General features: G+C 42.3%; 1 protein-coding gene across 4 annotated transcripts in view; it reads right to left on the bottom strand.

The window, feature by feature from the left end:
* Positions 1–11,176, bottom strand: part of GABRB1 (gamma-aminobutyric acid type A receptor subunit beta1) — a 126,560-nt gene extending 115,384 nt beyond the window's left edge. For 3 of the 4 annotated variants that reach the window (XR_007166594.2, XR_007166595.2, XM_048072898.2), the window contains exons 1-3: positions 10,086–11,176; positions 9,921–10,012; positions 9,751–9,818 (exon numbers count right to left, since the gene is read on the bottom strand). Coding sequence is in view for 2 of the 4 variants with exons in the window: in XM_048072898.2 (XP_047928855.1) it covers positions 9,751–9,818; positions 9,921–10,012; positions 10,086–10,321 (396 nt within the window). In the remaining 2 variants the exon portion in view is untranslated. The remainder of the gene's footprint in view (positions 1–9,750; positions 9,819–9,920; positions 10,013–10,085) is intronic. The other variant, XM_013172696.3, reaches the window with a different exon arrangement.
* Between the last annotated feature and the right edge of the window lie 3,753 nt (positions 11,177–14,929).

The raw sequence follows: 14,929 nt of genomic DNA, 5'->3' as shown, positions 1-14,929 counted from the left end.
TTTCCCTGGTGCTATCTAAAGGGTAGAACAGTGTAAAATTTATAATTTTTATGAGGATTACTGGGTTCTGGGAGGGAAATAGTGGAAGATTTGTGTTATGATATGTTTTCAGAATTGGCATGATAAAATACACAGACATCCCATCAGGATGATACACTCCAGCATGAAGCAAAAATTTTAGTTTCATATTTGAAATTGGCTCAATGAACTGATAATTTGATCTAGTGCAAAAATTTCCTCTGAGAGCAACTCTCTCTCTCACAGACCATTGTTGTATTGGTGAGAAGAGCTGGGAAAATTGCTTTGAGCGAAATGGTTTCTATTTTGCTGTTTGCATTTACATTGTGTTTTCTGAATTATGCTGGTCATTGTAACCATCTGCTTTGTGCTTACTCTGAATTTCTGCTAGGAATAACTAAAAGGAAAGAATGTGTTATTCCTTGAGATCTCAGTAACACATGCTACTCAGGAGCTTCTGGAAAACAAAGCCATTTCTCTTGACAGCGAGAACTAAAAAGATTTCTATGCAGGATTCATTTTCAATTGATACCACAATGACACTATATTTGCTTCCTATTAGTGCAGGAATCCACACAGCATTTAACAACCTGTGAAGTCTGTCATTGCAGATTTGATTCCCAGCATTTTATTGATGTTTTGCAGCTTACTCATTTTTTTTCTAGTCAGACCTGGCACAGTGGATAAAATATATCTGTAATTTACAGGTGGCTGCTAATCCCATGTTTTGTTGCCTTCACAGGAAGCCGGTGACAAAGCTGCACACTGCCTGTGAAGTGCAATACATTTATGAAGTCTTTGAAGCTCACCTATGTCCTCTCCTTGACCAGTGCATTGGTATTCAGAGTGAATCGTTTACAAACAAATTGGTCAAAGAAAGGATAAATCAGCATGGAAGAACACAGGGGAAGGGGTATCATTCCAGGCTTGGTTATTTGCTCATGCTGAAGAGTAATTACACAGAAAATTGCAGTGAAACAAAGGTTTAAAAATGCTGTAAACTGGAGAGCTGGATTGCTCCTACAAACTGCTGAACAAACTGTTGAGCTCGTAAAACTAACGTGCGCTTAATTTTACTGGTGTGAGACATTTCATCCATGAGCATACTCCTTAAAACCAGTGGGGCTACCAGCATCTGGTCCCCTTGGATGGGACTAGAGTCCTCAGTGCTTGTGGGGACTGGTGCTGCCCAAAAGCTCCTGAGACACACAAGCATGAATGCATCTACCTGCAGCTGACTGGTACTCATTTTACTTCAGCTGCAATTAAGAGGTTCTTCAGCATAAAATTATGATGGGGAATTAACTGCACTCCTCTTTTAATATGATTAAGATCCTGAACAATATTTAGACACCATGTATCTGTTTCAGCAGTTTTAACTTTGCTATCTCTTCATTTTTTTCTATAGACAATTTAAAAAGACACGAGTGAAATTCTTCAATCTCAGCCAAATGGATTGATGAATCTTAATGGAGAACATTTATTCCAACCTTTAATTAAGTTTGGCAGTCTGAAACCATTAATCTTTGCTTTGAAACTATGCAATCTACAGTATTTAAAACCTTACAACTCACTCTTGCTATGAGGTGGATGTCTGTGTGATAATACAACTTTCTAGAAGCTGCCTTTGTGTCTTTTAGACTACCTTTTCCCTGTTCACGACATAACACAAGCAATCAAGGATTCGCCCCAGCAGAGGATGGAGCAAATCAGTGTAACACTGCTTTGGCCAAAACCAGCCTTTTACTCTTGAAAGGACATTGTCAAGCTTGATACACAAAAAAATCAAATCTACCTTCTCCAGCCCATGTAAATCTTAATACAGAGCTAGTGCTTAGCGAAAGGTTGAAACAAACTGCATTATCTGGTGTTATTCCGCTAGATTATTCAGACTACTACTACAGATTTCCTTCTGAACATATTTGCAGCAGTCTTGCCTTTGGGGTAGAAGTAATTTCATTTTAATACACTTTCTGGAGCACTGCCAGTGTTACAGGCAGTATTTCATGTGAGGGAAGAGGAATTCTACAAGCACAAAGGTGCATACCTTCAGATTCAGAATTCTTTTTCTTGAAGAAAACAAGGAGTCTTAAAGAGCATTAAAGTATAAAATCTTTCTGGAAGTCATCTTGGACTCTTTCACCACCTGAGAGAAGCCCTTATAGTCAGTTTCTCAGGCTTCATTGATGTTTTAAAATACAGGTTATGCAGATATGGGGAATAAGACATCGCAGAGAACTCTTCTCAGCAGCTGCTGCTGTTTGGAATACAGCACCCCATAAAACACAGCAGCTGGGGATGCTGCTGAATGATGGAAATCCCTGGGTTTGATTTAACAGTTTCAGCTGTTGTCTCAGACTACTTGGCATCCTGAGAAAAGGAGCAAGTCTTTTCGGTGCTACCTGAGGGTGAAGATCTTTTCACAGCTCAGGGAGAATTGGTGGTGTGACTGTTCCTTCTTCTGGGTGCACGGCTTTAACTCCAGGTCTTTCCTGAACTGCAGTTGGAAGAGAATTTATGAAAACAGCCTAGAAGAATTACAAAAAACTCTTCAGGCATAAAGTACGAAGTAAAGCCAATAAAAAAAAAATCACTAAGTTTTGCAGCCATTTGAAAAGCGTCCCTTAAATCTCCTTATGAAGACAAATGTTCACTGTGGGAGTTTCTGATATTCTCACCTTTCCAGATTCAGAAATAAAAAGGCAATGAAAATGGGGAAAATACAAATACAAAGTTTTAATTAAGCCCCCTGCCCCGTCCTACCTACCTGCCTACACAACCACACCCACCCACACAAAAAAAAACATTTTTCACATTCCTGGAAAAACTCTGAATTTTATGGAGGTATTTTTCTCTTTTTGGGAAAAGGATAATTTTGGGGAATGGGTCCTTTGTGTGAATTGTTGACCATTCTGTTACTAAAGAATCATTTGGGACCCTGAACGTTCTCAAAATGTTTGTGCTACTGAACTGTGGGGTTTGTACAGGCTAACAGACCCCCAGTCTGGAAGTTTTCAGTGGTCACAGCACAGGCACATTGATGCAGATGCACAAAACAGGGCATGCTTGGCAAAACCCTGGATTTTTTCATCCACATAACTGGAAGTCACGTCTCATTGCAGGTCCCATTGTGATAGGATTAACTGTAGATTTCAGGAAACAAACCTGGCAGAAGTGTTTGGGGGAATGATTAAGAAATCATGTGGTCCTTTCCTTTCCAGGTATTTCTGACAGTTCATCACAGTAATAGCACTGTATTTCAGACTTATTGTTTATTTTATTTTATTTTATTTTATTTTATTTTATTTTATTTTATTTTATTTTATTTTATTTTATTTTATTTTATTTATTTTATTTTATCTTATTTTTTACTCCAGGCTCAGGAGAAACAAGAAGGAAAGAAGCTGCTTACCAAAAAATGTTAAAAAATTGTGTTGTATGGCTGTATTCTTGAAATATGTTTTAAACAAATGGGAAGTGTGACCATCTTATCTTTTGTCTTCACAAATGCAGGCTCCACATGAGTTATATCATCTGGCTGGACTACAGGTGTGTCAGGATGCCTTGTGGCATAAAGTGTAAAATCAGGGCTAAAAGATGATGTACATGGGTCAGAACTGAGTTTATCAGCCCTTGAGAAATGCTAGGAAGTAAGGGTAAGCCACCTACGGTGGCCAGAGAGAGAAACAATTGAGGGAGATGGGAGAGTTGCCCATCTAATAATAAAAGAATCACTTCTTTTCTATGAAGGGCATTAATAGCTTGTTTGTTTAAACCTTGAAATAAGGGAACTTGTGAAGTATTATGACCATCAGGCTAAAAAGAGAACTTGGAATACTTGCTTGAAGCTGGTCTCAGTTGAGTTTGATTTTCAAAAAAAATGAAGATTTATCTTTTCTGGGTCATATGAAACAACATTTAAGTTATCACTTTACCCGTTCTGTCTACTTGTTAATTTTGTTGAAGGACCACTTATTCCTGCATTCAAATGAAAAATAACCCAGCAAAACATCCAATAACATGACCCAGCCACTTAACCTCAAGCTGCCTATTTCTACATTCATTCCATGTTTCACTGTTAATATAATTACTCCTGCTCAGAACAGACAGTGATGAAATGATCTGACCTTTATGTATTATTACTTGATTAGTTTTTCTTCATTTGCAGGAAAAAATAAAATCAGTTGCTGAATGTTTCTATTAATATTCATTTCAAGTCCTCTGCATGTCCTTCATGCTTTTCAAGAGGGTTGCTATATAACAGAAAAGTACTTCTCCCTTCTTCTGCACTACAGCTAGGCTAATTTTCATTAAGAATTGTTGAGTTCTATGCCATTTTTCAAAATCAGTTTAATCTCTATATGAATCTTCAGGCAAACGTATTTAGACTGAGGAACTGTATTTACTGTCATTGTGACTACCCTGATCACTTCTGTTGCCTTATGGGCTGAGCTGAAGGAATTTGACTTTCTAGTTCTCCAGGTACCAGACTTAAGATTCAAATAAAGGAGACTTGGCTGCTGTGATGCAAAGAGCTATGGAAACGGGGTTCTTGATGCTAATTTGGGTCCTAAACTCTCCACAAGAGAGCTGAATTCCCATACTGACATTCACAATAGCCAACACGCTGCTTTCTCAGACACTTAACCCAGCCAATCAACTGACGGACAAGATGATGTGTGAAACTCTGGCAAAGTCTATAAACACAGCTTAACCTGCAAAAAGTGCCTTAAGATAGCCTGCACCCATACACGTAAGTCTCTCTATTGTTACTAAAGCTGGGATCTAATGCATGAGTGCTGGCTGGCCAGGAGTAATGGGTAAACTTCTAGTGGTTCTAAACCTTACCCAGCTTGAGGCTTTAAACCCCAGCACTGCCTGGGACCAACAGCCCTGGGAGGGCTGAAACTGGGGCACAAAGCTACTGTGTATTTCACTCGAATGCCTTGATTTCTCTCTTTACTAATACAAAACATTAATTTATCCTCAACAAAATAATACTGAGGATTTACTACAATATGGTAACATGGTGATATACATAATTGTGTCTGAGAATATACAGTGAAAAATGAAAAGATGGAATTACCTTGAAAATTGTCCACTGTATAAATGGTTGTGCTGGACATTAATGAATATCTTTCTGGGAGCTGTTGTGCATTTTGTTGTAAATGTGCCATAATGCATTTGCTGCTATGGTGGCAACGTGTGATGCAAAACAACTACGAAAAAAGTCCTTCAGACAGTGAACTGTTTATAAGCCTCCAAGGTACCGTATCTATAACCTCCTGGTATGTTGGAGGGTGAACTTCTCTTGGATTTCATTTCTAATGTAAGCTAGTGTTTCAGTAGTAGGCCTGGGAGCAATGATAAAGGCTGCAGGAAAAAAGAAAAGCATTACATTGCTTCCAGGAAAAGTGAAGTAAGTGTGGTAGAAAATAATGTCTGATTATATGGGCTGCGGAGTGTTAGTGCTGTGGGAGATGCTTCGTCCTCCAAACCCACCACAGTCATGCAGTCACGACAACGTGAGGGATCATACATGACACAGGGGTCTACTCTGTGCCACAACTGCGTGACTTTATCATTGAGCATAAGCCAAGGTGTCAAAAATGCACCAGAAGATAATGTCTATTTCTAGGTCTAGTTTTTTATGTATAATCATAACAGTGAAAAGATAAAGGGACAGAATACAAAAGGGAGGTATAGCATGAAATGGATTAAAAAAAATCTACATAGTTGGCTTATTTATTTATTATTTTCCCAAAGGGTGCAAATATGAGTGGTTTAAGCTAACTAAATTCTTTCTGGGCCAAGAATGTTTTCCAACAGGTTGGTATGTTGACAGCATAAGAGGTAGACTTAAGGAGAAACCCTGGGAAGAAGATAGTGATTTCTGAACCGTGAGCAAAGACGAGATCCTACTTCTCTGCAAGATCTGTGACTTGTTTGGGAGAAAAACAGTAAAACAGACTTTGGTTGTGGAGAAACTAAAGGATTATACCTCTCCTGCCAAAGAACAATGAAACTTTCTTTCCTTCTTTCTTGCTGGGACATAAAACCTGCAATCTGGTATCACATAAACGAAATCTGCATCATCAGTGTAAAATCAGTATGGCACTTCAGGAACAGAGTTCCCCAAAATGAACCAATGGGCTTATTTTTTGTGTCTCTCAACTGCTCTATAAAAGGGTCTTTAATGTGTGCACTGGCTTTCAAAGCTTTACAGCACGTAACAGCTACTTTTTCTCTATTATAAAGGTTTGACTACCTGCTCAGTAGGAAAAACATATTAGAGAGAAGATTGTCATGTATTGCATGTGCACTTTTTTTTTTAGGAGCCCAGTTACTTTGCAACTGTTTCCTTGTAGATATAGCAATATGTCATATGCTTGCTTGCTGAAGCTTGACGGAACTACCATGAATCATACTACCCATGTTCATTCTTGATGTACAATCAGCACCTTCTGTTAATCAGGTAAAGGTATCATGGTAAAGCAGACAATTCACGTCACAGAAACTTAATAGATTTAGTCATAGCATGGTTCTTAATGAACTCTTTATATTCATGTAAATGCCTCATATACTTCTAAAGAAACTCTGTCATGGATGAAAATTAGCTGAACAGTCATTAATTGAGACAAAGCAGAAGAGTCACCTTGTACCTTTGGAAGTGAATGCTTTGTAAATTCCAATTACTGTAGCAAGGATGTGAAAATCTGATGGAAACAGATTAAAACTTATGGTGTATTAGGAAGAAGGTATGATTAGAACAGGGCAACAGTCATTACAACGTTTACATTCTACTTCTTCTGCTTGTTCAATGTATGACAAGCTCTTCAGCTTATTACCTGCAAAAATCAATATACGACAACGTATCCGATGCCAAACATAGGTGTCATGAGAATGACTGCTTCAATTAATCTTTCTGTAGAAGTTGCTATGGCAGCTCAATACAGTATTGTTGAACTACCAAACAGTTATAAAACAATGCAGTTTAAAGAGCTGAACAGATGAAGCCTGAGTACTTAGGGGAAATTGCAAGAATGGTTGACTTCAAGGCTTTGTGAGTTTTTACTAATTAATTGAGCATATTCATAATAACCTAGCATATTTGAAGAAGCCATGACAACTAAACAAGCTGCTTGAGCAGACAGTTATTACGGATGGTTTTCACAGAATTCACAATTGTTCCGTTGTTTATATTTCAACTTTTTTCCCTGATGACTGAATTTACTCAGACATACAAATCTGCCTGTTAACTTGGTGGACAGCCTACAGCCGGGACAAATTCTCATCTAACACACTGAAGGAGTACAGAGATATAAAAAAACAAAACCAACCAACCAACCAACCAACCAACCAAAAAGAACTTTACTCTTATTTCAGCACTGAAACTGAAATAGAAAGTTTAACCTCACCAGTGGGTACCAAGATTTGGAATAGCTGCTTCTGCCATTCTGGAAATAAGGTTTCACATTCCTGAGGAGAGCCAAGGGATGAGAGAACTGCCTCCACTCCTCCTAGGTGAGACTGACTGAATAGAATGGTACCTCTTACTCCTCTTACTAAGGAGAGAAAAAAAAATCTACAAGACACGAGTTTAAAAGGAAAGATGAAAAGCTAAAAGATTCACAGGTTGCTGCAACCCTTCAAAGCTCTTTTTCTCAGAAAAAAAAAATACTAGAATAAGGCATTATGTCACTAGGCAGGAATGTTACTCTTAAGCTGACATGGCAATCCCCTAATTTCTGCAATGATGGATGAGGTTACTGAACATTGCCCAAAAAAAGACTATACAATGGTCTCTGACAAGACAATAAAGACCTTGTGACAAATAACACTGCAGACATGGTATGAATGTAGTACAGGTGATATGGGTGACCCCTTTTAGACTGATTCCAAATGGGGACTGTTTTTCTCCCATATTTTACCTTAAGGTACCAGTTTTTGGCTATACCTGGGAATGGTTGCTTCATTCCACTGTGCAGATGCGTCGTTTTAGGAAATTAAAACACCTTGTCACTTTTTTGACCAGTCTTAAGTCAAGTGCCCCCCCCCCCCCCCCAGCACGTGGTGAGTTGCCAAATCCATCTAGCATGCAAATTCACTTGATTAGAAACTAGAAGGTTCAAATTACACTTTACCACGGGCTGTGCAAGAACTGGAAGGGTGCAGGAAGTTGCATGTTGGATCCGTCAGAGCTAGGCAGAAGTGCTGCAAGCCAATGCAATGCAATGCAATGCAATGCAAACCACAATGCAATCCAATGCAATTAATACCAGTGCAATTAATCCAATGCAATTAATGCACTTCCACTGGAAACTGTCACATCCACTCCCCTTTGAATTAACAGGATTTCAGGTGTTGAAACTTCGTGAGATATATTCTGGACCTTTCAGAGAAGGTATTTTGGTGATGATGTTTGTGGTATTTGGCTTTTCCAGGGCACATTGCTTTGTAGAAGCAGTGATCCTGCTACAGGGTGGTAGAAACAGTTTGGAGATAATCTATTCTTTAACTGTTTTGATATAGAGAAGATCTATGTTCTGCTTTCTCTGCCTCATCTGCACAGTCCCTATTGTGTCCTCCCTGAAAGTACAAAGCAGCAACAGGAACTCCAGGAGCTGAAACTTAAGACTGGTATGCTACATGCAAAGTGACAAATATCTTCTCCTCCCAACTCTCCTAGGCGCAATCCTAACAAATATAGCAGTTACATGCAAATAGGAACTGTGCTTGTACAGCAAACAACAGAAAAAAGTAAATATGAAGAGGGAAACAAACTCTCTTCATCAGTTTTGAGTGACAACTATTAACTGTAATATACAAGGGAAAAAAAACACAAGTAAATTACTTTGAATGGACAAATATCTTTTTTTTTTTTTTTTAGTGAAATAAACTGATCAGCATGGAAATGCAAGGTTTTAAGCTTCTTTTAGCCAAATAAGCACTCCCCTATGTAAACAACGCATCTTAGAGTTTCATGAGACCCAGTACAAGAAAAGACAGTGAGAGCAAAATGCCTGGGGTGCATGCTAATCCAGCATGATTCTGTAAAATGTTCAAAGTTGTACCTGATTTTTCAGTTTCTTCTGGGAAAAGACTGTCAAACGAGGCAAGCAGTGTACAGACATTTTTTTTTTCTTCGAGCCTGCATGTCTAGCAGCGCTCCTTTCAGCAGCAGAACTGAAATCAAACGCCATACGTTTCCCACCTGTAGCTAGGGGACTTTTCTAATTTTGATAGTTGGATAGGGTACATCGTCAAGTATTTAATCTACAATACTTTTTTCTTCTACAGGAATGAGTGCTTTGTAGAAGCTGCACATTCTTTACTTTTTGACGCTTTTATTCAATGCCTTTAGCTTGCAATATGAGTTGTCTAACTTTAAATCATTTGACATTAAAAAAAAAAAAATCACACAAATCTGTCATGTGCCTCTACAGCTAAGGCAAACCCAACGTTTCCGATGACAGCTGCTGACACTGTAAAGAGCAAAACAGCGCAAGCAAAACCCAGAACCTCAAACCTGTAGCAGGCATGCTGAGCAAGGCAGCGAGCGCTTCTGGAGCGCTACATGCGAACGCTGTGCCAAGAGCACAGATAACTTTTCCTTGTACCCCCGACGTGCCCGGCTGCTTTGCAGGATTTGCTCTCCCTCTCCCTCGGGCACAGCCCCCTGTGGGTGCAGGTGCCGACCGGGGGGCGAGTGGTCGCCCTTGGCTCACTCACCATGTTGACTTCGGACACGACGTCGATGCTGGCGATCTCTATCCGCATGCCCACACCGACGGGCGGCCCTGCGGGGAAGGGAGAAGGGAGGGAAGGGGATGCGGGAGCCGGGGTTAGGCGGGGGGAGCCCGGGCAGCGGGGCCGGGGCGCGGGGAGCGCGGGCGGCTCACCTCCGAAGTCGGGCCTGAGGCGGATGTCGTAGCCGTGCAGCAGCCCGTCCACCGTCTCCTTCACGTAGGACATGTTGCTGGGCTCGTCGGCGCTGCGGGAAGGAGCACAGCCGCGTTAAGGGAGGCGGCCGGCGGCCCCTGCGCCCGCTCCCCTCCGCCGCTCACCTGCGCGCCGCGCACGTCACGGCCAGCACCAGCACCAGCGGCTGCCACAGGGCCCGCGGGCCGCCTCGCCTCACCGCCCTCATCCCGGCCCCAGCAGCTCCCCTGCCACCGCCGCCTTGCCGGGGGCCGAGCCGCGGGCTGCAAGTTGGAGCGGAGCGGAGCGGAGCGGAGCCGAGCACCACGTCCCGCCGGCCCAACGCATGCGCGGAGCCCCCGGCCGCCCCGCTGCCCGTCATGGGGGCCGCCGGCACGGCGGGGCCGGAGCGGGGCTGGATGCACGCTGAGAAGGAGCGAGCCCGGCGGGGGTCCCAGAGCGGCCGCCACGCGTGGTCGCCCACCCCCGGGGGAAGGGGAGGTGGGCTCGGGGGTCTGCGTGGGCAGCCGCAGCGAGAGGGAGCGGGGGGGGCAGTTCTGTGGAGAGCTCACTGTGATGCTAAGGTGACACGAAAGGTGACACGAAAGGTGACACGAAAGGCTGTCAGTGCATCCGAAGGGAATTACATGGCAGGGTGATGCGCGTACTTCACCTATTTGTGAGGGCTGGAGTCGTAGTTACACATCTGTCTCCCTTTGCTTCGTGATACCTGTCATTGGAGTGGTCCCCCCGAAGTACTAAGGGTGGCATATAAAGTCGGTTGCAACGTGTCGGCGATCTTTTTCAGCCAAAGTCATTGATCTTGTGTTTTTTAAAAGGTGCTGTGAACCTACGGCCTTGTGTACCCTTGCTTCTGGCAAGTGATATGACACACAGGGTAACTGGCGTCCAGTGGGCACTCAGTGCCCTTGCTGGTGCTGTTCCATTTCCCTGCACAGCAGCTCAGCAGAGATAACATTTATCCCTTTCCAATTCTACGCCTTTCATCTGTGCACTAGGCAGCCCTGTGCTCAGTGACCTGGGAATATGTATTCCACGTTTGTGAGGCTCCTACGTTGTCACACAGACTTACTTCTGCAGAAAGACAGATATTGGTGATGCTCTTGTGGTTGAAATGCGCAACGATATTAGGAAAATGCAGGCATATTGAAATACAGAGTTTGTGAAATAAAATCTAGTGTTCTATAAAAATTTGTTACTTGGGAAGGAGCACAACATGCTTCCTGTAAGACTGCCACAGGAGCATTTTACCCTCACAGCTGCTTCTCAAAACCATGACAGTACAAGTTTGTGAAAATACATATTTTACTCTTGGCTTATTGCAGGTGTAATGAGTATTTTCAGTTGGCTTTCAGGTCTTCTACACTGAACATATCATTCTTTTCCTCCTTTTTTTAGTCCTTAGTTTCTGAAAAATATGATCTCCCAGCTCAACTTGTACTTTGGCATTGCTGTTTTGAAAGAGTTTAAAATTTTCTAATCAGGATTAACATATTTTAGTAGTGTTCAAGAATAATTGGAGCTGCTGGAATAGATAGCACTTCAATAAATAAATAAATAAATAAATAAAAACATCTGCCCAAAGACACATACAAAAAGGTATCTTTTTTATGCAGAGTTACATCAAACATAGTCGTAACAAAGTTACCTGGCTCCTTTGAAGCACTAAATGAGGATTTTCCATGGGACTTGAGAATCCTTTTTTACTTCTTGATGGTTTGCTGCACTATCTGTTGAAAATAATTTTAACTTTGTCATAAGCCATGCGAAAGTCAGAAATGCCTGTATAAAAGGGAGACTGCTGCTCTGTTTGGTTTTCCAAAATCTGTCATAAGGCATGAGCACAGGAGTTTATTCTATATGAATTCTTTCTTCTCTGTAAATTTTAAGGCTGCCGTACTCAGACTAGCAGTAGTCTAGACTGAATGCCTGTTAGTGGTTGAAATGTGCTAGGTGTGCTTCTGGAGCTTATCTTGGGACATCTGTGCTCTAAACTGGGATCTTGAAACAACTGCAAATATCCTGCTGAGTGGACAGAATGCTGGAAAGATCCCCTAGTGGTTGGGGGTTGAAAACAAAGAGGTTTATGTGGGACTGTGAATAACCACACAACAGAGGAGCTGCATGGCGTTGCAGGGGCAGTGAGAAGGATTCGTTTTGCCCCTTGGGGTGGATCATGGCAACGTGATGGGGACCTGCCTTTTGAATGCTTCCCTGCTGTTCCCTCGGGTCCTGTCGCTGTCCCCAGAGAGCAGAGCTCAGCACCTGCCCCTCCGCTCCCCTCGTGAGGGAGCTGCAGGCCGCCATGAGGCCTACTCTCAGCCTGCTCTGCTCTGGACTGCACAAACCAAGTAACCTCAACTGCTCCTCATACGTCTTGCCCTCTAGACACTCCACCATCTTTGTAGCCCTCCTTTGGACACTCTTATCATTTTATGTCCTTTTTATGTTGTGGTGCCCCAAACTGCACAAAGTGCTCGAGGTGAGGCCGCACCAGCGCAGAGCACAGCAGGACAATCCCTTCCCTTTCCCAGATGGCAGTGCTGGGCCTGATGTGCCCCAGGGTACGGTTGGCCCTCCTGGCTGCCAGGGCACACTGATGGCTCTCATTCAACTTGCTGTTGACCAAAACCCCCAAATCCCTTTCTGCGGGGCTGCTATCCAGCCTTTTGTCCCCGAGTCTGTATGTATAGCCAGGGTTGTTCCATTCCAGGTGCAGAATCCAGCGCTTGCTCTTCATGTGGATGGTGATTGCCCAGCCCTCTAATTGGTCAAAATCTCTCGGCAGGGTCTTCTGCCAGTGACACCAGCTATGTATTGATCAACTGGGCCTGCCTATTCCTCTCAATATTGTTCCGGCTACTGGAAGGATAGAGGAAAACCCTACCTGTGCACTTCATCCTTTAACCAATTGCCCCAATACTCTGAAGTCCCTTTTGATTGCCTTTGGACTTCTCTTGGCTACTGCATTCCTGCTGACATCAAAAAACAATAATGGACAGTAATCAGAGGGCGTACCAGACTTTTCTAGTAACATCTCTCACCCGGGCCCCAGGGAGGCAGCAGACGTCCCTATGGTTTGGGTCTGATCAGCATATCAGGCCCTCTGTTCCCCTCAGAAGGGAGTCACCTATGACAACAACCCCATTTTTTTTTTTTTCTTTTTCGTGATGGAGGTGGTCATGGTACAGGAGGTAGGCTAATTGCCTTAGGCAGCCCCTCCAGCCTGGATGGACCTTCATCCACATCGTTGTGTGCCTATCCATCAAGTTCCGCAGCCTTGTAGCTGTTGTGTAAGGGCACCTGGGAGGGTGAAGTGGGCAGGAAGGGGATTTGCCTTCTGCCCCGAGCAGAAACCTGCTTCTATTCCCCCCAGTCTCTTTGGTCCCCTCCTTCTGCCAGGTCCTGAGAGGGCAGGGAATCCTTTGTTTCCTGTGTTGTGGCTGGCTGATGCATCTGTCCCAGGGACAGTAGAATATGATTCCACCAGTTGGTCTACTTCTCTGACTTCCTGATGCTCCCAGCCTGCCCACCTCCTCCCCAATTAATGATAATTAATGATAATTTACTTCTAACAATAATGGCAAATTCCTCTCCCACTCATTTCCGCTGTGGGCTTAGTACTGATAGGGTCTATGATATAGACACAAATTTTGGGAATAAGATCTTTTGGAAATTCTTTCTGGGCTGTGTTAGTTGAAACAGACTTTCTGAGTGGGGAAAACTTTTGTCTTGATAAGCATACATAAGCACCAGCAATGTGAAACAATTGAGATCCACTAGTTTTAACTTTTTTCTTTTTCTTTTGCATCTTCTGAGACATGTTGTTTGCTTACTAGAAGCAACACAAATAATAAAATCTCACAGAGTAATTTATAAAACCTCCCTGGGCCAATTGTATATTCATTTTTCACTTTTATTGTGCAAAAACTTTCAGGAGGAAATGTTTTTTTTCCCACACAAAGAAATGTTTCCAGTTAATTAAAGCTCATTTTTTGCAGTGATCATTGTCACGTGGAAATCAGAAAGTGCACACAGTAAAAAGACAATGTCCTGCTTAGACAATATTGGCTGCTTAAAAAGAATGTGAGATCACTGAAAAAAAAAAGGGAAATCTTCTTGTTTCCCACTAGCTGGATTCTGTAGTGAGGAAGATCACGACTTTTAATGAAACTAGGGAAAATAACATTGCAAAAGCATTGATTACAATAATTAAGTACCACTCTCTAGTGGTATTTTGTGCCTTGTTAAATATAGGATGAGGGCAGGTGTGTATCCTTGATTCTGCTCAAAATGGAGAGAAGTAGATCTGTGCTCTTCGTATGTGGAGATAAAGACTCTGAAGGCTGATATTTGTAGTGCTGACTGGTTTGAGTAATTGGAAATAGGTGACTTGCAGAACTGGGATACTGAAAAACCCTGTCGTTAACCAGACTTGCAGTTCTTCAGTCAGTGGGGAGAACTACTGCGTGAAAGCAGGACTGGTGTTAAGTGTGCAAGCAGCATCATTAATTAGCAAAACTGCATGACAGTGAAACAGCGTGCACAGAAAACAAGGCAAAACAGAGCTCAGGCTCTTTGGATTATTCATTGTCAGACATCTGCACCCCACTGGTTGCTTGGCTGTGTGGCTTGTCATATTGCATACCCCCCATGTAAAAGAAAAATGAGAGTTAGGATGGATATACATTTTTTCTTATTTGGCACTCAGCAAGTGTCCTTTTTCAGTAATTGTACTGATAAAGTGTATTCAAAATTTTAGATCAAATTTTCAAATTTATAAAAGTTAAGGTAAATGGGCTTGAATACTATGAAATGGAATCTAGGAACTGTGAAATGATTACATATGCAGGTAAAAAAAAAAGTTATTATTTATACTTAAAAAGGTAGGTAACAAAATAGGTCACACGTTTCGTCTGCTTAGTGATAATGCTATTGTCATTTTATACCCACAGTAATCTCTTGAGTC

Source organism: Anser cygnoides, chromosome 4 (assembly GCF_040182565.1).
Source record: "Anser cygnoides isolate HZ-2024a breed goose chromosome 4, Taihu_goose_T2T_genome, whole genome shotgun sequence".
Lineage (NCBI taxonomy): Eukaryota > Metazoa > Chordata > Aves > Anseriformes > Anatidae > Anser > Anser cygnoides.
This window is presented reverse-complemented; position numbering and strand designations above follow the sequence as displayed.